We start from the raw sequence: 20,212 nt of genomic DNA, 5'->3' as shown, positions 1-20,212 counted from the left end.
AAGACTTATGTGAGGGAAAAAATTAATTTGACTTTTTTTTTCAGTAACATGGACTATTATCTACTAGTCATTACATGACACTAATATATATAATCAAGATGTGATAAGCACGATAACTGCCTAAACTATGAACGAAAGAGGTCTAAACCCAACTACATATTAAAGAGGCCTAAAGTCCGACAAACTTATTATTTATACCTTTGACCTTTTGGAGTTTTAAGATCATATCAGGTTCAGATTCCTAACAAACAAACTAAAAAAAGTAAGAAAAAACAAGGGTTAATTCCACTTTGACCCTTAATTTGTGACCAACTCACCGGCTTGGACCCCATTTCTAAGAAAAATAAAAACAAATAATCATTTCACTTCTCCATCTCTCATGCGTTTCATCACCTCTTTCCTCGACTTCATCTCTCTCGCCACCTTATCATCTTCTCCGGTGAAGGTCGCCGGTCAGCCATTTTTTCGGCCACATTCAAACTTTAGAAAAAATTCTCTCCTTTTCCTCTTCTTTCTCTCTTCTCGTCCTCTTCTTTTTTCTCCCACTTATCGTTTTTCTCAATCTCTCTCTTTAAGTTCCCCTTCGTCGCTGAAAATCTCGGCGAAGGGGAGCAACGTCGGCCGAAAGGTTTCCAGATAAAAAACCCTTCATCTATGGGGGTTTCCAGCCTGCAACCCCTTCATTCACTATTCCAATCTGGAAACCCTTCGAGAAGAGGAGGAGTTCCAGATCAGACATTATCTTTGTAAGTGAAGAGTTTTCGATCTGAAGAGGGTTTCCCATCTAGAAACCCTCGTCTTCACAAAGGGTTTCTAGACTGGAAACCCTCATGGACGAAAGGTTTCTTATCTAGAAACCCTTCGGCAGACGTTGTCCCCCTTCGTCGGGATTTCTGCTGGCGTAGAGGATCTTAGAGAAAGATTGAGAGAAAAGAAAAGAAAAAGTAGAGAAAGAAGACAAAGAAAGGAGGGGAAGAAGAAGAAGAGAGAAAAAAGTTTTTAAAGTTTGAAGGCGGTCAGAAAAATTGTCGGTCGACGACCATCGCCAGAGAAGATGATGAGGTGACGAGAAAGATGAAGTCGAGGAAAGAGGTGATTGAGGAGAGATAGAGATGAAGTGGCTTCTATGGTTTTAAGTTTTCGTGGAAATAATTGCATTTTGGCTCCCAATGGTAGTTTCGGAAAAAGTTTAATATTTTTGGCCCCTAGGGGCCAAATCGAAAGGTAAGACACTTATGGGAGCTAAAACGGTGAGTTGGCCAAAATTGGGAGCCAAAACGGAATTAACCCAAAAAAACAAATAGGTTCGTTATGTACGTACCTTATTCGAGGTAGTTTGATGCCTTTTTATAGGCTGCTTTTGACCGACTTTTGACAAACGGTGATGATGAGGCGGTTGAGATCCATCGTGTTGGATTCAAACTACTATTTCGTAGTTAGGGGATTTAGGGTTTCCCTTTGGAATTATCTCGTATCTTTCATATTTAGGAGTTCTTTTGTTTTAGGATCATTGATAGATATAAAGCAATGAAACACAACTAAACGAGAAAATGCTACCTAACCGAGAAAAGTTGAAACCATGTGATTCTCTATGTTTTTGAATTATCACACTTTGGTCCAACATTTTAGCGCGTTTAGCTTTCAAATTCCTTCGCCAAAGAATGATCTGGATCATCGATCCTTTCAATTGTCCGGATCATATCCAAACAAAACAAACCCAGCTGCAGCTCGCCCTCTCTTCTCCCTCTCGGTTTTTATGGGCTGGTGATGGTTGTGTTGTCCTTGTCTCTCTCTCAGTAAAAAAACAAAATAGGATTCTAAAGGGTAGATAAGAAGATTTCTTTTCACCAATTATTCTATCAGTTTCGAAAGGTTTGACGTTGGATTCTTTCTCTTTAAAAATTTATCTACTTTCAAGTCAAAATCAACACTAATTTGGTGGAGATATTATGAGGTATAAACTTAGGTTTTTTTTTTATTACTACTCATATAACCTAGCTTATAGATAGATTGCTCATTTTTTGTTCAAGTACTTAGGTCAACATCTAGTTTTAGTTTGACATTAGATTCTTCCTCTTTGAAGATTCATTCACTTTCAAGTCAAAATCAACTCTAATTTGTTGAAGATATTATGAGATAAAATCTCAGGATTTTTTTTTATTATTACTCATATAACCTAACTTATAGATAGATTGCTCATTTTTTGTTCAAGAAATTTGGTCGATATCTAGTTTTAGTTTGATAATATCTAATTTTAGTTTCATTAAACCAATCTTTATTATGTCATATAATTGTTATTCATTTCTTGAATTTTTTTACCAGTTATTACTTGAATTTGCCTTTTTATAATACTCTTTTTTGTAGAAACTTTACTCCAGAAAGTTCAGAAAGTGGTGAATGTGAGCTTTATGACGAGTCTGACGATAATACATACACCTAGGTCTGGAATGGAGTTTTTACAACTATTGTCTTCGTTACGCCAAACAAGTGGAGCATCCAGTGAAAAAGACATCACACAGAAGAGCACAAAGAATTTTAAAATAGGTTACAATAGTATGTGCTAAGGGGGGAACTTACACTGACATCAAATAATCCTCAACCAAGTAGCAAAAGTGGTTGCAAAACAAGAATAATGCTAAGTTACTAGATAATGAATAACTATGTGAATCTCGTTCAGGAAAAGTTCGTCATTATAGATGCAATAGGAAGATTAACCTACATGTAGCTAGACAACTCAAAATATGTGACTTGGCAGGGACTAAGACGAGTCGTAGCTTTAAACAACAAGTGATGGCAACTGGTGGATATGAGAAAACTTGATTTACTAAAAGAGATGCAACAAATTACACCAAGTAAAAGAGAAGGATAGGTCTTGGCATACGTTGTTGTTATTCAACAATATTTTTTGACTATGCAACAAAAGAACAACAGATTCATTTTTCGATGGAAATAGATCAGAAGTCTCGTTTACGTAATGTTTTTTGGGCAGACAGGAGGAGTAGAGAGGCATATAAAGAATTTGGAGATGTCGTGACATTTGATACGACTTATCTAACGATTAAGTACAATCTTCCTTTTGCCCCGTTTGTTGGAGTGAACCATCATAAACAGTCCATTCTATTGGGTTGTGGATTGTTGTCTAATGAAGATGCAAAATCATTTTCGTGCTTGGTTAGGATATGGCTTTCTTGTATGGGTGAAAGAGCCGTCGGTAGAACTATAGCGGACCAAGATGCAGCCATGCAGATTGCTATTAAAGACATATTTCCTAATACAAGAAATTGATGGTGTCTGTGGCATGTAATGAAGAAAATACCTGACAAACTAAAAAGTTACAAAAAGTTCAACGAAATAAGTTATACTCTTACTCATCTGGTCCATGAAACGCTTAACACAAAAGAGTTTGAGTATGAATGGATGCTTACTATACAAAAATATAGATTGGGAGAAAATACATAGTTGACCAATATGTACCAAGAGAGAAGGCGATGAGTATCAATTTTTGTCAAAAATTATTTTTGTGCGGGAATGTCTACTACTCAATGTAGTGAAGGTGTAAATACTTTTTTCGATGGATACGTAGGTCCGAAACTACCTTGAAACTTTTTGTCGAATAAATACAATATAGCTTTATGGAATAAAGTTGAAAAAGAAGCAAAGGAAGATTTTAAGTGCTACAATTTAGAAATGTCATGTGTGAGTCAATTTCAGCTAAAATAGCAAATGAGGGAGAAATACACAAATTTTTTTTGGAGATTTTCAAGAAGAAATGAAAGGAAAAATGGTTTGTGGTACGGTAGATTGTAAAGAGTATGGCAACATGTACGAATATATTATTTCAAAAAAAAAAAAATTTGGTAAAGACTCGAAAACTTATTCGTATAAAGTTGCGTTAGATGTTTAGGAATGTGAAGTTCGTTGCAATTGTTTGTTGTTTGAACTTAAGAGAATTTTGTTGTCGACATGCAATAAGAGTATTTCGTAAGAACAAAATTATTGTCATCCTTTATAAGTACATTCTTAGGAGATGGAGGAAAGATGTTACGAGATCATACTTAAAGATTAATATGAACTACAGTCGATGGGATACAAAACTGGAAGAAAAAAGATACGAAAATTTTTGTTTATCCTTCACCGAAGTAGCTTCTGTTGCATCTGAAAATGAAAGAATTACAGAGCAGTTGAAAGATTATATCCTAATATTCAAGCCAACAACAGATTTCCAAGATAAAGTGCGGAGTGGTAAAAAAAGAAACAACTTTGCCGATAATTACATATTTTTGTCTGGTCGGAAGAGTCCTCCGAATGTTCTGGTCTTGGATCAAAGATCTGGTTATACCGTTGATTGTGTAGAAAATGCACGACAAAATATTCTTGATCCATTATTATGCAAGGCAAAGGGGCATCATCGAGAGAATAGATTAAAGAGGAAAAACTACAAGCCGAAGAAACGTGTAAGTCCACTGTTTCGTTGTTTTCATACCTTTTTTATTTGTTTATATTTTAACTAATTCGTTGTTTTCGTTTCAACAAAAAAATAAAAAATAATTCGTTGTTTTCTTTGTTAGTGCACTACTTCTAAAATAACTACACCTAGTCTAATTCGTGATCTGGTTAATAATTTATCAACTACACAAGAGAGCCGACTGAATGGTATTGTTACAAGAAAACATATTCCTGACACTTCGATAAGATAAGATAATTCATAACTCCTTATACGTGTTTGCTTCTTTTAGAAAGTATAGTACATTTGGGTGTACATCGCCCCCAAATGTACAACCCTCTAAGAACATATAGTGGAGAATTTGCCTATTATAGTAGTACACAAACAAATGAATACTAAAGGTATACAATATTTTTTTTATTTATTCTGAATTATATTTAAATCTGTGAATCAATGGTTTTATTGAATTGTTTTTGTACTAAATTGTGCTGGTTTGTATGTTTTGGTGGACGAGAAGACAAACCAACCGACACAAGTTACAGTAGACACAAGTTATAGAAGAGCTTCTTGAAAATTTTGATATGTTCTAGTTACCAAATTATTTCCAGTAGTATTGTTTTTGAATTAATATTAATATGCTATACAAGGGGTGAAACTAAAGACCGCGAAGACCGGTGAAAACCGTACGATGTCTCAACCCCAAAAAATCGGACCAGAAAAATTTGGTTTAGAATGGTTTGTCTTTTTTTGGTTGAATTGGTCTTTAGGTCTGATTTGGTCTTTTTCCTGACAAGCGCGTGGCCCCGAACCGAACCGGTTTAAATGTTATATATGTTATCCATACAATTAATAGTAAAACATTAATGGATAATTAAAGATAATATCTTATAATAGAATTATCCATTGTTCACGAACTAATGAATATATAATCAATATACTATTTCTAATTATCTTTGTTTTTGAGTCGTCATTCCAATTGAAGTTTTATTTTTTTATTTTTGAATAATCAAAAGTTAGACACTATTGTTGTTGAAATCCATTGCTCCTGTTATCATTCTTGTTTCCATGCACTAGTGAGTGGAGGCAATATAAGCAAAATTTGTTGTAATTGTTAGATTATATTTATTTGATCTCTTGCGTACAATATATTAGTCTCAAATTAATCTTAATTGTTAATATTTGGTTAAATAGAGTTTAAATTAAGTTTAAACCGAAAAACCGGACCGAAAGACCGGTCTCTAACTGAGCGGTCTATTTTATTCTGTACGGGTTTTTGGTCAGGTTTTTTTCCATATAAAACAAGACTTACCCGTTCAAATATATCAAAAAATCGTTCCACTTGGACCGATTTCACCCCTAATACTAGATCTAACTTTCTTTAATAGTGGTATTGATACAAGTACTAAGCTATTACTATATAAGCACCTCATGTTCCCGATTCTTTAACTTGATTATAATAGTAACTTTCAACAAAAAAACTTAATTATAATAGCAAATTAATGTTTTCTTTTGAGCAATCAACCACGATCTACGCAGAGACGTAACTAGGACTAAAAATCAAGGGGGCCCAACCAAAAATCTTATAAAGATTGAAAAAATGTAAGTCTATTTGTACTCAAACTCGAGTCTCTCACGTCCACAACTCCCACCTCTACCATCTTACCCACGCTACATATGTGTGATGTGTTTGACTTGAACGTTATTTATGTAATAAACCAGAGAGCAATCAGCTTATAAATCAATTTGGAGCAATTCAAGGGGGGGCATGGCCCCTTGGCCTGCATGTAGATCCGTACCTCGATCCACGTTAGTCGTTACAAAGCAGTAATACATCATGAAGATGTGATAAGCACGATAACCGCCTAAATTCACTATTAATGAAAGAGGCCTAAAGCCCAACAACATGAAAGAGACTTAAAACCCGACAAATTTATTACAGTATGTATAACTTTAATAACTCAAATTCAATAAATCATGGATTCCAACTCCTATGAGAATCGAACCTGGGACCTCCAGGATTTTGGAGTTTATGTCAACACTTTTAACCATTGGGCCATCAAATTTGCTGGGTTCTGTCGAAAGAGAGATGAGAGGGCGAAATCATCCTCCCGTTGGTTTATTTTGTTTGGATATGATCTGAACGGTTGAAAGGATCAAAATCATTTTTTGGCAGAAGGACTGGACTGAAAGCTAAATATGCTGAAATGTGGGACGGAAGTGTGCTAGTACAAAAACAGAGAGAATCACATGGTTTGAACTTCTGCCAGGTGGCATCTTCTCGTTTAGTCGCTTTTCACTCGCTTGTAGGGTTTTGCTCCAAACAACATTGTTGTTGTACAAGATATCTTTAGTCTTAGACCCACCCACACATCAAATAACGAGGTCGTTTGGTTCCCATTATCCAATCGAGAACGAGATGCTCTTGCAGAAGTTCCATCCTCATATCCTTCAGAGACAGGTGAAGGTGGACTAGCAGGAATATATTTCACCCTGAATTTGAATTCTTGGACAACATTTCCGCCATCTTTATTAAACTACAAAATCACGTTTCAACCATAACTTCACTAATTCGGCTCATATAAAAAATACAATTATGATCTAAATAAAACAGTAAAACTAATAACCCAATCCTACCATTTCGCGAGTAACGTCTTTCGAGGTCGCCCCATTAGGTGCAACAACACTCTGAAGAAGGAATTTATCTTTGCATCTTAGATCAGGAGGAGCCTCCTTTTGGGCTTGCATAGTAACTAATCAAGTGCCAAAAAGAAAATCCCAAATAAAAAGAAAAATGATCAATACAATCGAATAACTTTAAGAAGTCAAATTGATAAAGAACGTATTTTTATTACCTGTAACGTTACATGTTGTACCGGGCAAAACAATTCCTTCATTAGGACGAGCACCATATTTCTTTGGATGTGTTGTTTTAACCTTCAAATTTAACCAAAAGAGTCAAGTAACTACTAAAACAAATCAACACTTATTTGCCCAACTGCCCAAGTGGTTGAAAGTGTTATATAAACTCCTAAAAATCTGGAGGTTCGATTTTCGAGGGAGGTGGAATTCATGGTTCATTAAATTTAGGTTATTGAAGGTATAAATAATGTAATAAATTTGTCGATTTCAGACCTATTTCATGTTGTATCAACGCTTTCTAACGACTAGCGTAGTAGATCGTAGTCTATCTCTAAAAAAAAAGAACTACTAAAACAAAACGCAAACAGACAAAACTTAATCAAATTAATGTGGATGATAAAGAGAGACCTTAAAAGCTACATATTCTTCTGTCTTGTTCGTTAATTGCAAAGAACACGAACTTTGCTTCTTCAATTCAACTACAAAAATTGATGAATAAGTATACATAAAAAATTAGGGCAAACAAATGTAATGTCAACATAGAACATGAAGAAAACCCATCTAAGAGGAACAAATAACTGATCAAAAGAGGGAAATTTGATAGACAGATCCAAATATATATATATATATAGAGAGAGAGATATAAAATTAGGGATAAAACCAAATGATAGAAGAAGGTTACATAGAAATTTAAGCCTAGCTGGTTGAACGTTGAGAAGATTCCCACTGCTCATTTTTAACTCATGATCCGATCAAGAACAACATTTTGAGAATTTTGATAGAATTGAAGGAGAAGAGTAATAGAGATTACGTCAACCACCTATCCAGATTTGGTGGAACCAATTCTATTTGAATTTTAAATGTATTTTATCTGAATCTTGACCAAGTCATGTAACTAATTCTTCAATAGTTATAAATATAGTCTCTTTCTCAACCGTGTCCTTCTCTATCATCATATGATCACTGTTATTCCAACCACCACCTCTATCAGGGACGAAACTACAGCTAGGCCGAAGTGGGTCATGGCCCCCTCGGCCTAGCCGTATTGACTATGATTGTAACCCTAATGCACAAGGATTACAATATTATTTTAAGGAATACATTAAACATGACAACAAAGACTCGTTGGCTTCTTGGTAGAACTGTTTGCTGATGACTTGAGTGACCTAGGTTTGATCCCCTGAGACTGAAAGTTAAAAACACCACCTCTACTTATTGCGCTCAATCACTGTCATTTCTTCATATCATTCTTCCTTTTCTTCTTTCAACTGTCAACAACCCCCTCTGCGTGAGACGAAAGAGATCCTCAGCGAGAGGTTTAGTCAAAATTCTCATTGAGGATGCTTTTCGTTCTAGACGGAGGGGCTGCCAACAACAGAAGGAACTCTTGTGTTGTTGGCGAATAATAGAAGGAGATAAAGGAGTCGTAGGAGATAGATAATAGGACAATGAGAGAAAGCAGATGGCGAAGAGAGGGAAACTGGTTGTGGTTGGAGATAGTGGTAGCAATCAATGGCCATCATGGTGGTGACGGGTGAAGATGAAGGTGAAAAGGGTGCTTTCATAAAAAGAAGAACTGGAGAGCTTTAAAAGGAGTGCCCCCAAGATATTACATGTCACCTGCAACACTTTTTTCATGCTCCAAAACAACACCCATAATGATCGAGTGCTCGAACAAGTTCGTTGAAATCCGATATGGAATGCTAGATTTCATTCAACCTATCTAGAGAGAGACAAACAGGAAGAAATTCAGCCATCCACCACGGATTGTCGTTGGGTTTCGCCCATTTTTCTGGCATACTTCATATTAGTTTACTATTGGATGGTCTATGAGGGGTTGTTGTGGCCGGAAACAGAAAGAATGAGCCACAACCATTTTATATAGTCCCAACTTAACGCGATCCTTTGCCAAACTTCATTTTAGTCTCAGTGTTTTTCGTAAATTACAATATGGTCAATTTCTAACCGTCCATTCATTGATCATTTAGTGCTTTTTGTTTTCCAAAATATTTGGTTTCAACTTGTTGATCTCTATAGCTTCACTTTCATTCTTATAATGTCCTTTATAGATGGCAACTCCAGATATAACCAGATACCGATGCATCGTGATGAAGAGAAGAAAACGTTCATCACCAGTAGAGGACACTAGTGTGCTACGAGCAAAAGAGAATTATACAACTCCCTTCGAGGCTTCGACGTTTGCCCTAGCTCCTAGCCCAGCATAGCAAGAGGTCCTAGAACCCACAGGCCCTAGCGCAATTACCACCATGCCGAGAAGTGTTACGGGCACACGTGACTAGGCCTATACATATAAATGTATAACAGCATACACCCAATTCAGACTTCTACAACACACACATTACTATTATTACATATCAAAAGAAGAAAAAACTCCCTCTCCTCTATCCCATCTTGTACCACCACCACCATCTCATCTCCGTGTACTCTCCGTCTAGATGGTAGCCTCGTCGTGAGGGAGAGATAATGGTGGTGGTCGGAAAAGGTACTTCATCTCCCCTTTAATTTTTGGTGTAGGTTGAAGTCAATAGACCAAGTCAAGTATGACAACTTTGACATGATAAAAACTACGTGCACCAATTCAGACTTGGTATTCTTCATTTCTTCAATCGAATTCGATTCCTTTCATATAACATCTCGAATTAGATTTCAAATTTGAAGCTTAAAACAAAAATTACACCTTTGTTATTAAAAAACAAGAACTCAATTCCAATGATCCCAACTTCCTGAAACAGTTCTTAGAGAGATACTAGAAATTCTTCTATAGAACACCAATAACTGAATACTTTTTTATTGCACAGAAATTACAAAAAAAGAGAAACATCTCCCTACTAATATATAGCTCTTGTGACAAAGAAGAAAAGTTGCAGAATTTATAAATTTTTTGAACTTTATGAGAGATTATATATAATCTACTTCACAGTTTTTACAATTTCTTTAAAGAAAAACAAAGAAAACAAGACCTGATCATTACAGACAACAACGAAAGAATGCTTCAGTAATCGAGTCATTTTTTGGGACTTCAAAAACTTTTTTTTTCCGCTCTCTAATTAACCGTTTATAACATTCCATAAGGCGAAAAAATCGTTACATTTACTCTCTCTCTCTCTCTCTCTCATGATCCAGAAAAGCTCTAAATTCCTTCCATTACACATTCTGCATTCAATATTACAAGATATGATTAGTCTTAGACCCCCACCCACCCATTATTATCGAAGAATACTACTGTCAAGAACTACAATTATGGCATGGCATTTCGGCTGGCACCTATATCGTAATGTGGGAAGCGTAGAAGAAATGGACAAGAAAGAATAAAGTTGATGGTTGAAATCAATAAGGCAAGTGATGATCATCAAATAAGAAATGTGCACCTTTGCTAGCTACAAGGATGACTCTTCGGACAATTCTGTGAATTCGGTAAATATATCGGGACAACCGTCCCATTTCTTTAGTTCTCTAGCTTCCCAGTACCCGCCTACATAGCGAAAAGGTCCAGTCTCTCCGTCCTTTTCAAACCATCTTGGCTTCCATCCATTTTCTTGTAATTTTCTCGACTGCACGGAAAAGCAAAATCCACATGCTAATAAGTCGGGCATAAAATTTTGACTGTTCAGAAAGAAAGGGTATACATGTGTGTATAGGCAGAAAGACTAAAAGAGCAAGAGTTTAAAAAGGTATATATGTGTATAGAATGAAGCACTTCACTACTTACATTAAGCCATTATACCAACTATATCATCGACTAACTGATTTTCAATTCTAATGATCGAAGTAACCCATGATTTATTAATGCTACTATAATTCACTGCTTTATGAAACTAAAACTATTTTTTGAATTCAGGTTTAGAAAACTTGATGACAACTCATTCTCTTTGCATATGGGCTTTGTAGTTAACGATTTCACATTTATCAGCAGAATTTAATCGATTTACAAAAACTACGATTCATGAGAGATCTCATTTAGAAACAGCAAACTCTGACATAAACCGATATTACAACATACCAAGTTTACTTGGGTGTTTCTGTGTTGAAGTAAATTTTGTAGTGGATTTATTCATTTGTTAGTTTCCTAATTTCATGGACTGTCGTCGTCTGGCTTTTAGCTTCAGTGAAGATTAGAGTAGGGGTTTCCTCTAACCATCATATTATCTTATGTTATTATTATAATAAAGAGAGTTTTATGAAGTTGGTTTTCTTTAAAGAAAAGATCTCGCTCTATTTCAGATATAGAAAATGTCACTATGTGATTGCTATACTTACCATCCTTTGCCTTGTTTCTAGCCGCAGCTTCTCAGCGTTTGCTTTCTCATATTCCCCGTTCTCTAAATGACGTTGGTCTGGTCTAAGCCTTGAATCTGTGGGTGGGAGTTTCTCCTTAATCCGTGAGAAAAAACAGAAGAAAATTGGTTCAGACAACTAGAAAATGAAACAAAAGATAAGAAGAAATATCGAGTAATTGCCTCTACCTGAAGTCCTGGTGTTAACTCATTCAGTGTAATTGCAAAAGAAGTTAGGTTGTAGCGAGTGTGATTAGGGGGAGGCTTATTGCTTTTCCACAATAAATTGGCATTTGATGGATTAAAACCCTTGGATTTCGCAGCCTCATCTGCATTAAGGTAATACATGCTTTCGTCCCACTTTCCAGACAAAGTCGCAAGTTTATTACCATTTATATCTTCAACAGAACCTTGTACCTGTATAGTACTATCTAAATATTAGAAGGGGTTTTCTTAACCGGAGTAATGCCCTAATGTTCGGTGAGAATAGTCGCAGTAAGTAGTTCAAACGAGAACTGTTACTGCCACCTTGCATATCTATGGTATACTGGCCAAGAGAGGAAGTACTAAGATTTGACATGGTACTTTTGATCAAAAAACAAATTTGATTTGCTTCGTACCCTTCACTCGATGAGAAATGGGACAGATGTTACATAAAAGTAACTAGTTTCACCTGGTGAGGATTCCGGTCGAGTAATGATTGTTCTTTGAACTTAAGTTTGCAAGAATGTTGCCGATTCCCTCGAATGTCCATTATCCCATGGTGGTCGCAATATACTTTACCAAGGATAAGGTTGTAAATAGAAGTTGTGACCTAAAACCCACATTAAATTGTCAGAATATTTCAACGCCAAAAGTACAAGAAATAAAAGCGAAAAAGTTTAGTTTCGTGCTAGAAATATACCTTGCTCCATTGAAAGATCTCACCATCATCAAACTCTAGGGTTAGTACCCCAACAGGGTCAAGTTGAATGGACCGCCCCCAAAATTTAGTTCTCAAGTTGCTGTCACCCCAGAATTTCCATCCTCTACCTTCACAATGGCAGGCAATGAGTGTCGGATGGTGGCTCACCTATTTATGAAATAAGAAAACTTAAGAGACCAGAAATTTGTCAAAAAGCAGGTATTAAAAGTATCGTTTTTGGGTGAATTTCGAGTTCCAAGAAAGATTTTAAAAGCGGGGCGAACACACAATCAACATAAAGATACCGTTTTTTAGGTGAACTTCGAGGTCCAATAAACAGACATCCTGATAATATTAAATTTAGGACTTTGTCTCTCCTCTAGAGAGACGGAGAGACCAGGCCTCCAATCTTTCCATTTCCAAAAGAAAAAAATTAAGACCCCATCAGCCTATTATTTGATCAAGGTAGCTTATTCGAGAAGCACATCTGATACTTCCACTGCCATGACTTCAACTAGTCTAGAGCTCTGTAACATGGATACACTATAAGCTATCAATTTTCTTTTCAAAAGAACAACTTGTTGGACTCGGAAACTGAAAAGCAACCCCTAAAGAGTCGTTTATCTTTCTACTTCTAAATAGCTTAGGGCTTATAATACGTAGTGTCATTTTATGGTCCTAAGTCACGTATAAGTATAAATCTCCCATTGTACCCAGCTAAATGACTGAATTTATTACTGGACAATAGTGTCAGAATGTACAAGACAAATATCCCAATACACGACAAAAGAAATACTAAAAACACTGACCTTCTCAGAAAAGAAGCGTACTCCTTTATCAGGGAAATCAGCTTCATAAGTTTCGCCGAGCAAAGGATTGAAAGGTTTACAATGTCGACCTTCAGATGAAGCATACCCTGAGACCGCAAAAGCAGCCACATTAAGGATTCTCATAAGGCTGTTTCCCTAGAAAGAAAAATAAATGCAAGGTGAGCATAATACTCCTGAAATGTCAACACGAAACAGAAAAATGTTAAATGTACAAAAGATCTTTAACTTAATTTCTGACATGCTGACTCACTCAGGTAAAAGAACGTTCCAGATCGTAGTCAGACTATGAATGCTTTTGTCTTTTAGGATAGGTGAGTCATCAAGTCCCAAATTAAGTCAAAATCCTTTGTACACATAGCTTTCCCGAAAATTATATTTGAGAAAATCATGTGATAGACAAACACCCTTCATTTCCACTACTCGTATAGATTTGTCTATTTCCAAAATAAAATATCGCATCTACTGTCAGAATAAGTTCTATATAAGTCTTCAAACTAAGCTGATAAATGGATTAACATTGGCAACATGCCATGTTCCTTGACACCACAGTGTGGACGTCTGGAAGATGTAAAGTTCGAGTGAACCTATCCAGATTCAATGTATCTTCATATAACTAGCAGTAAAAAAAATCCAGCAGTATCCATGGCATACTTTAGGTAATAAAATAAGGTTTCAGTTCTACTATATAATGTTTGTTAGTCTTAAAAATAATAATCATAATTCATGCATTTTAGTGCGCAGCAAAGAGGATGATATCGTCCATAAAACTTACATTTTTCCCGTGTTCATAGGCTCGATCTAGAAGATACGAATACTCCAAATCCTCAAAGCATTTCTGAAGGGATGATATTGGTTCATTGAAGTAAACAGGGAGACACACTCTTGTAAGATCCTTCCCTACATTGTCTTTAATTATTGACCATAGGCTCACACCCTTCTCTTTCTCAACTGGATCAGGAAGCTTAACTCTTCTCTCAGTATGTGGATATTGATTGTTATTGGGTTCTGTGTCACTGTGCATCTTGTTCACGGCATCAAGTTGATTGTCAGGTTTCATTTGTTTGTCAACATGTTCTATGTCTGCTGCTGTTGATCCACGACCAACACTATGATCACTAAAAGAATCTTTTGTGTCAAAGAATGACGATTCATCTTCATCTGAAACTTCCTCAGGCTCCTGCTTTTCAATGATATCATCGGATGACTCGGTTGTGCTGCTCTCTAAAAACCAAAAGAAGATATTAGAAAAGGATAAATTGACTTGAACTATGAAGTTATTAGCCTTTAAAATACCACATAACAACAACGGTGGATATATAATTGAAGGATAACTAACCATAATCCAATAACGCATCAATTAAATAAATAAAAGCAGAAGGTAAATGAAACAAGTAAAAATAAATAGATTATCTTCTGGACGTTTTCCCTTGAAGGAGGCTTAATTTGCATCAAGCTAAGAAGATTAGAAGAAAACAACAGTGCAGGATAGTACTTTGTACAACTTCACATGGTGTTTCCGGTCCTACCTAATTAAGCATATTAAAATGGAAACATAAATAAATAAAAAGAAAATACCACTAAATTTTCCGTGCCCCGAGCCAGCAAATCCATGTTGTGTCAATGGGAATTGGCCGTCATGTATTCCACTGGTCTCAACTTCAATATTTGCTGCCTGCACAGGGTCTAGTTAGTTGCTTGGCGTAAACTAGCTTCAAAATTATTTAAAAATATAATTTACTAATAAGAGATTCATAACATGCTAATAAACTAAAAACACAAGGAAATTGCCTTTAACCTTCAGAATTTACTTTATTGTTGAAGTGTGGCTGAGTTACATCAAATGACATAAAAATTACATAAGATATTGGGAACCATGGTAACACAGAGTCGTTGGGTTCACGTTGAGTCCTACAATCATGTTTTACTAAAAGTCTAAACCTAACCAGTAGAAGAGCCAATGCTTTTTTCTCTTTTAAGCCTCGCCAGGATAGCTCATCACCTTATTTCTTCTTTGTCGGCTAACGGAGAGCACTAAGACTCCGGCCCTGCTCTTGACGTTAAGCTACATAGTTTTTTTTATTTAGCGAAGTCAAACTCTACCCTCTCAAAGAAACTTAGAGATTAAGTGAGTGCTTCTCTTACTTACATGGGGAAACACATTCATCTAATTAAGGTTTGATGCTTACAAAACACTATCTTCAACAAAACTAACAAAAGAAGCAAAATGCTCATGAAATGTCATACTCTCCATAAAATAAATCTATTAGCTACGGTTTTCATGCAACACAATTGAGCTATTCGAATTTTCATCCAATTAAGAAAATAAACTAGATGTACCTCCAATTGTCTTAATGTGTCAAGCAGATTGGATCTTTCTTCACAAAGAACTTTTAATTGTCCTTGTACCTCAGAAAACTCTGATAGCATAATCTGTTCACAGTCCTTCACTAGTGCCTCATTGACTCCTTCGTCAAGTAAGCGATCCCTGAGTTTCTCAGTAGATATTGATATATCCTTTTGGATAAGGGAGAGTTTAGCACCGCTCAACGGTCTAGGTGAAAATAAGTTTTGTGTACATGCCAAAGCATGTAACCAAGCCAACCGATCTTTCTTCGAATCTGTTCTCAAATGGAGTGTCTTTGTTGCAGTAAATATGTAGAATTTCCGATCATCAGACTTGCTCTCACGAAATGATGAGACCTGCGAGTGGTGATAATTAAGTAAATGTGACATGAAATGTTACAAAGACATCATGAAAATTGTTTGACAAAATGCCCATAGTTTTACCATCGAATTTTTTATTCTCACGAGACTTAAAAAAGTGCTGCAAATTAATACGTATATGACCACATAAATACAACAAAAAAAGATACAAAATCACATATGAAACAGAAAATAGAAACAAACCCAATAAATAAAGAAAATCAGCAGCAAAACCAATTTTCGGTGGATATTGCAAAGTTAATCCCAAAAAAATTGAAGATAGGCTATGCATTTTGGGTTTCAACGATTTCAGACTACATATCAAACTGAAAAACGCTTAGTGTGTTCAAACAAGTTAAACTACATCTTCAAATTTCTTCATTTTGAAGGTACATTAAACAAAGTTATCCCTAAAATAAAGTTATTATTTTCAAGTTTATTACTTTCCAACAACACATTGGGCATTACATGTTCAGTCTTTTACAATCTTATCCAGCCACTTGAGAAAATGATAAACCAAAACTACAAGTTATCTTATAATTAGTCGAACAACCTATTCCAAGTTACACATTATCAGTCCCAAATCGAAAATGAGTTGGATTCAAAGACCACAGAAGACTTGCTGATAAAAAAATACAATAGTGAATGCAAAAAGACTCACTAGTCCGAAGATAGACTATTGGTCTAATTTAAAAAAAAATACTAGAGTAGGCCGATAAATTCATCAGACCTTGATGGCTTTGTTTTTTGTTAGTTTGAATAACTTTATGTAGCAGATCCCTCTACTTGATCTCCTCAAACTAATGATTTACCCTAAACTAAGAACAAAAAATACACCAAAGCATGCTATCAATTAAGTACAATTCGTATCGCAAAATATATAAAATACATATGATCTACTTGGGTACCACAAGTATAAAAATAAATAATAAAATAACAACTAAACTAGAAACTAAGAAGAATAGAGCAAGCAACTTGTGTAGCCCAATTTTTACTACAAAATAAAAGTAAAAAAAACCCAAGTTTTCGAGACATAGGCGTGTAGGGTTAACAATGTCAGTACAAATGAGGCAAGAACAATGGAAACCCTAGATGAAGGATAAAACTAAGAGAGAGGATTAAGAGAAGGATGGGTACTTGAAAGAAGGATGGGGACTTGAAAGAAGGAGAGATGGAAGAACTAAACCACAAGAATAAAAGGCTAAGAAAATTTCTGAACTTTGTAAAGAAACAGCTGAAGAGAAAGAACAAAGTTTTTTTAGCTTCTTCTCAAAGTTTCTAACCTAAAACCCAACCCCTCAATAGATCCAAATACAAAAGCTACCTTAACCCTATTGCAAGTTCCAAGATACCAGCAAATCACATGTTAGTATAAAAAAACGATATTACTTGGAAGAAATTCACAAAGTAAAGACGAATGGTTTTGAAATAGACAAAAATCAATAGCTGACGAAAATGAAAACTCACTTTGATATGACGGAGAATAGATCTACTGTTCATTTAAAACAGAAAGAATCATGATAAATCCATTACAGTCCAAACAGAAGAGTAAAAAAAAGAAAAATTTAACAGAAACCCACTTTATTACTACTACCCAGCTCGGGCAGTGATATTTGAAAGTGACGAAAAGAAGAAGAAAGTGAAGGAGAAGCATGAAGAAAACCAGAAGAAAAAAAATGGAAGCTTGACGTGACCTAAAGCTCAAAAAAAAAAAAAAACCCTTGTTCCCAAACTTTAACCTAGCTATATGTTTACTGTAAACCTAGAGCTATATTTCTAGGGTTAAAACCCACCTGCTGATGTGACCCACTTACAGATCAACAAACAGTGAACAGTAAAAAACTGTACAAATTCATAGTCAAAGTAAAAAAAATCATCGGGACCAATCACCATTAGAGATGAATAATTCATAAAATCTAGAGAGAGAGAGAAGATTTTTCAGGAAAGACGATTTGGGGGTTCGTACACGAAGTGAAATACATACAGATATAGCTTTTGTTTCTTTTACCAACAGATGATTATACAGAAGAATATATGAATAGCTAGATAACCTACGGTTTATATAAAGCTTGCCTTGAGCGCAGTTATCTAAGAATTTTTTGTTTTTGTTTGTGTGTTTTCATTTTTGGCAGAAGAAACCACAGAAGAGATAGAAAAAATCATAAAGAGTTAGACGAAATTAGTAATGTTTTAGTATACGTTTTCAATTCAAATGTTGCTTATAATAGAAAAAATTTCTTCTTATTAGAGTCGAAATAATAGAAAAAAAAATTGAAGATTTGATGGAACGGAGTTTTTCTCCTCTTTCGATTTTGATCGATCATATCATCAGATCCGTTTGTATTCTTATGATGATTTGAATCAATTTTAGGGTTTTTATCCTCTCTCTCTCTCTCTAACTTTCTCTCTCTAAAAAAAAGCTTTTGATTTTACTGATCGTACCTTGAGATGAACAAAACCTACTGTTTTCTGTTGCTTTCTTCTTCCTCCTCCACCTCCACTATCAAGACGGGAAAGTTTAGCAGATGAAAGATCTCCGATCAAACGAACATCATCAGTATTTGATGTTAACAAATTATCAAGATTAATCTCTGATCTTCGAATCTTAGAGTAAGATAAAACGCCATTTCTCAATAAAAACCATCGAGATCTCCATCCTTTACCAAAATTCGTCCATTTATACAAAACTCCGGCGACATTGATATCAGATCCAGGTTCTCTACTTACATTGCCGTCAGATCCACATGAAGCTGATGCTAATAAACTTCCTCTCGTCGTTAAAATATCCGGCGATTCATCTCCGATCCCTGTACATTCTAACGTTATGCAACATAACGGATGCATTTCTTTCACTCGCATTTTCCCCCTCCGATCTACTCGATTCAATTCGAGAGATCGTTAATCTCTCAAATCTTCATTCAATACATATATATAATATAATCATACACAAAACTCATCACATAATCATATTCATGATCAAAACTGAAAAATCAAAATCAAAAAAAAGAAAAAAAAAACAAGAAGAGAGATTTTTCAGATTCTCTCTCTTTCTCTCTCTAAACGAATGAAGAAGAAGACTTTCAAACTTCTTAGAGAGAGAAACTGAATTAGAGAGAGAAAATTTAAAGAAAGAGAGAGAGAGAGAGATTTGGATGAGTTGTGATGAAATTAATAACAAGTTTTCATTTTTTTTTTTTTTGATTTATATATATATATATATATGAATACGGCAGTAGCTGAGAGAATTAAATTACCATAAAAAGTGTGGATTAGAACCCTCAACTGTCATCAAACAAGTTTTTAGAGAGAGAAACTTTAAATACTAGTAACAAATTCATCCAGCAAACCCTTCTTCGCGGTTGGAGATTGTTTTCTTTTAGAGAGAGAAAGAGAGGCAGGAGAAAATGTTGTTGGTTGTCTAACGAATATCTCACGAGATTTTGGATTATATTTAGGTTTTATAGAAATTGTTTCAAGCTCCTTGTTATTTACTAAATTAGGAAGAGAGTCCTATATCTATTTAGGATTATATATTCTTTTTAAGTGCCGTACTAATTATGATTATTGTCTTTAGGTCATTAGATTGTATTTCTTGACTTATTGATATGTAAATGAATAATTGTGATTAATTATAAATTAGTTGTTAATTATTTTCTAATTTGTTGAAAGTACAAGTGTACTTTTTGTTGCCACAATACTATCACAGGATAAAGAAAATAATGTAACAATTAAATTATAATAATAATGCATAATTTGGCCATCACTTATTTGGCTTTCTTTAGTGTATCTATTAGGTTATGTGGCAGGTTCTAACCTATATTAGTATTTTTTGGGCCATTAACATTTGAATTCCACACTTCCTAGTGAAGAATCACATGTATTTGCTCATCGTGGTGCAATGGTAAAACACTCATTCGACAATCTAAATTTCAAGTTCGATCTCTAACAAAGTGAAAATCCAAGATTTATTGAATTTTGGTTTAAACAAAGTACAAGATTAGATGGACTTTTAACCCATTAAGATTTAAATTCCACTCTCCCTAGTGAAGAATCACATGTATTTGTCTCTCATTTTATAGTGCAGCGGACCAGCGGTTGGACACTCATTCTACAATCTGGAGGTTCCAAATTTGATCCCTATAGAAGTGAAAATTCAAGATTTATTAAATGTAAGTAT

The 20,212-nt window shown here is 35.1% G+C and overlaps 2 protein-coding genes across 4 annotated transcripts; both read right to left on the bottom strand.

The window, feature by feature from the left end:
* Positions 1–6,293: 6,293 nt before the first annotated feature.
* LOC147540136 (vesicle-associated protein 1-3-like) lies at positions 6,294–8,215 on the bottom strand. Its single transcript, XM_086643294.1, has 5 exons — positions 7,986–8,215; positions 7,712–7,782; positions 7,297–7,378; positions 7,079–7,194; positions 6,294–6,978 (listed from the first exon to the last, which is right to left on the bottom strand). The coding sequence occupies exons 1-5, from the start codon at positions 8,035–8,037 to the stop codon at positions 6,727–6,729; spliced, it is 573 nt and encodes a 190-aa protein (XP_086499420.1). The 5' UTR covers positions 8,038–8,215; the 3' UTR covers positions 6,294–6,726.
* A 1,760-nt stretch (positions 8,216–9,975) lies between these two features.
* Positions 9,976–19,467, bottom strand: LOC147540135 (oxysterol-binding protein-related protein 2A-like). Of its 3 annotated transcripts, none has more exons than XM_086643291.1 (11): positions 19,290–19,467; positions 15,670–16,032; positions 14,908–15,004; positions 14,105–14,553; positions 13,312–13,467; positions 12,503–12,670; positions 12,272–12,412; positions 11,788–12,015; positions 11,582–11,695; positions 10,693–10,875; positions 9,976–10,477 (listed from the first exon to the last, which is right to left on the bottom strand). In XM_086643291.1, exons 1-10 carry the CDS (start codon positions 19,290–19,292, stop codon positions 10,702–10,704), a joined length of 1,893 nt encoding a protein of 630 aa, XP_086499417.1. In that variant the 5' UTR covers positions 19,293–19,467; the 3' UTR covers positions 9,976–10,477; positions 10,693–10,701. The 3 variants fall into 3 exon arrangements, with proteins under 3 accessions (XP_086499417.1, XP_086499415.1, XP_086499416.1); XM_086643289.1 differs by lacking the exon at positions 19,290–19,467 and adding an exon at positions 18,478–19,222; XM_086643290.1 differs by lacking the exon at positions 19,290–19,467 and adding an exon at positions 17,503–17,782.
* Between the last annotated feature and the right edge of the window lie 745 nt (positions 19,468–20,212).

Source organism: Eschscholzia californica, unplaced genomic scaffold (genome assembly GCF_041429995.1).
Source record: "Eschscholzia californica isolate CP2 unplaced genomic scaffold, dmEscCali1.0.p SCAF_5, whole genome shotgun sequence".
Lineage (NCBI taxonomy): Eukaryota > Viridiplantae > Streptophyta > Magnoliopsida > Ranunculales > Papaveraceae > Eschscholzia > Eschscholzia californica.
This window is presented reverse-complemented; position numbering and strand designations above follow the sequence as displayed.

Excerpts from the sequence above, each read along its gene's own strand:
- LOC147540136 (XM_086643294.1), bottom strand. The coding sequence starts at position 8,037 with ATGAGCAGTGGGAATCTTCTCAACGTTCAACCAGCTAGGCTTAAATTT. Across the intron at positions 7,379-7,711 it reads AAGAATATGTAGCTTTTAAG|GTTAAAACAACACATCCAAA; the intron begins GTCTCTCTTTAT and ends TTAAATTTGAAG. Across the intron at positions 6,979-7,078 it reads AAGACGTTACTCGCGAAATG|TTTAATAAAGATGGCGGAAA; the intron begins GTAGGATTGGGT and ends GTGATTTTGTAG.
- LOC147540135 (XM_086643289.1), bottom strand. The coding sequence starts at position 18,894 with ATGCGAGTGAAAGAAATGCATCCGTTATGTTGCATAACGTTAGAATGT. Across the intron at positions 14,554-14,907 it reads GGGGCACGGAAAATTTAGTG|AGAGCAGCACAACCGAGTCA; the intron begins GTATTTTCTTTT and ends TTTGGTTTTTAG. Across the intron at positions 12,671-13,311 it reads TACGCTTCTTTTCTGAGAAG|GTGAGCCACCATCCGACACT; the intron begins GTCAGTGTTTTT and ends TTTCATAAATAG.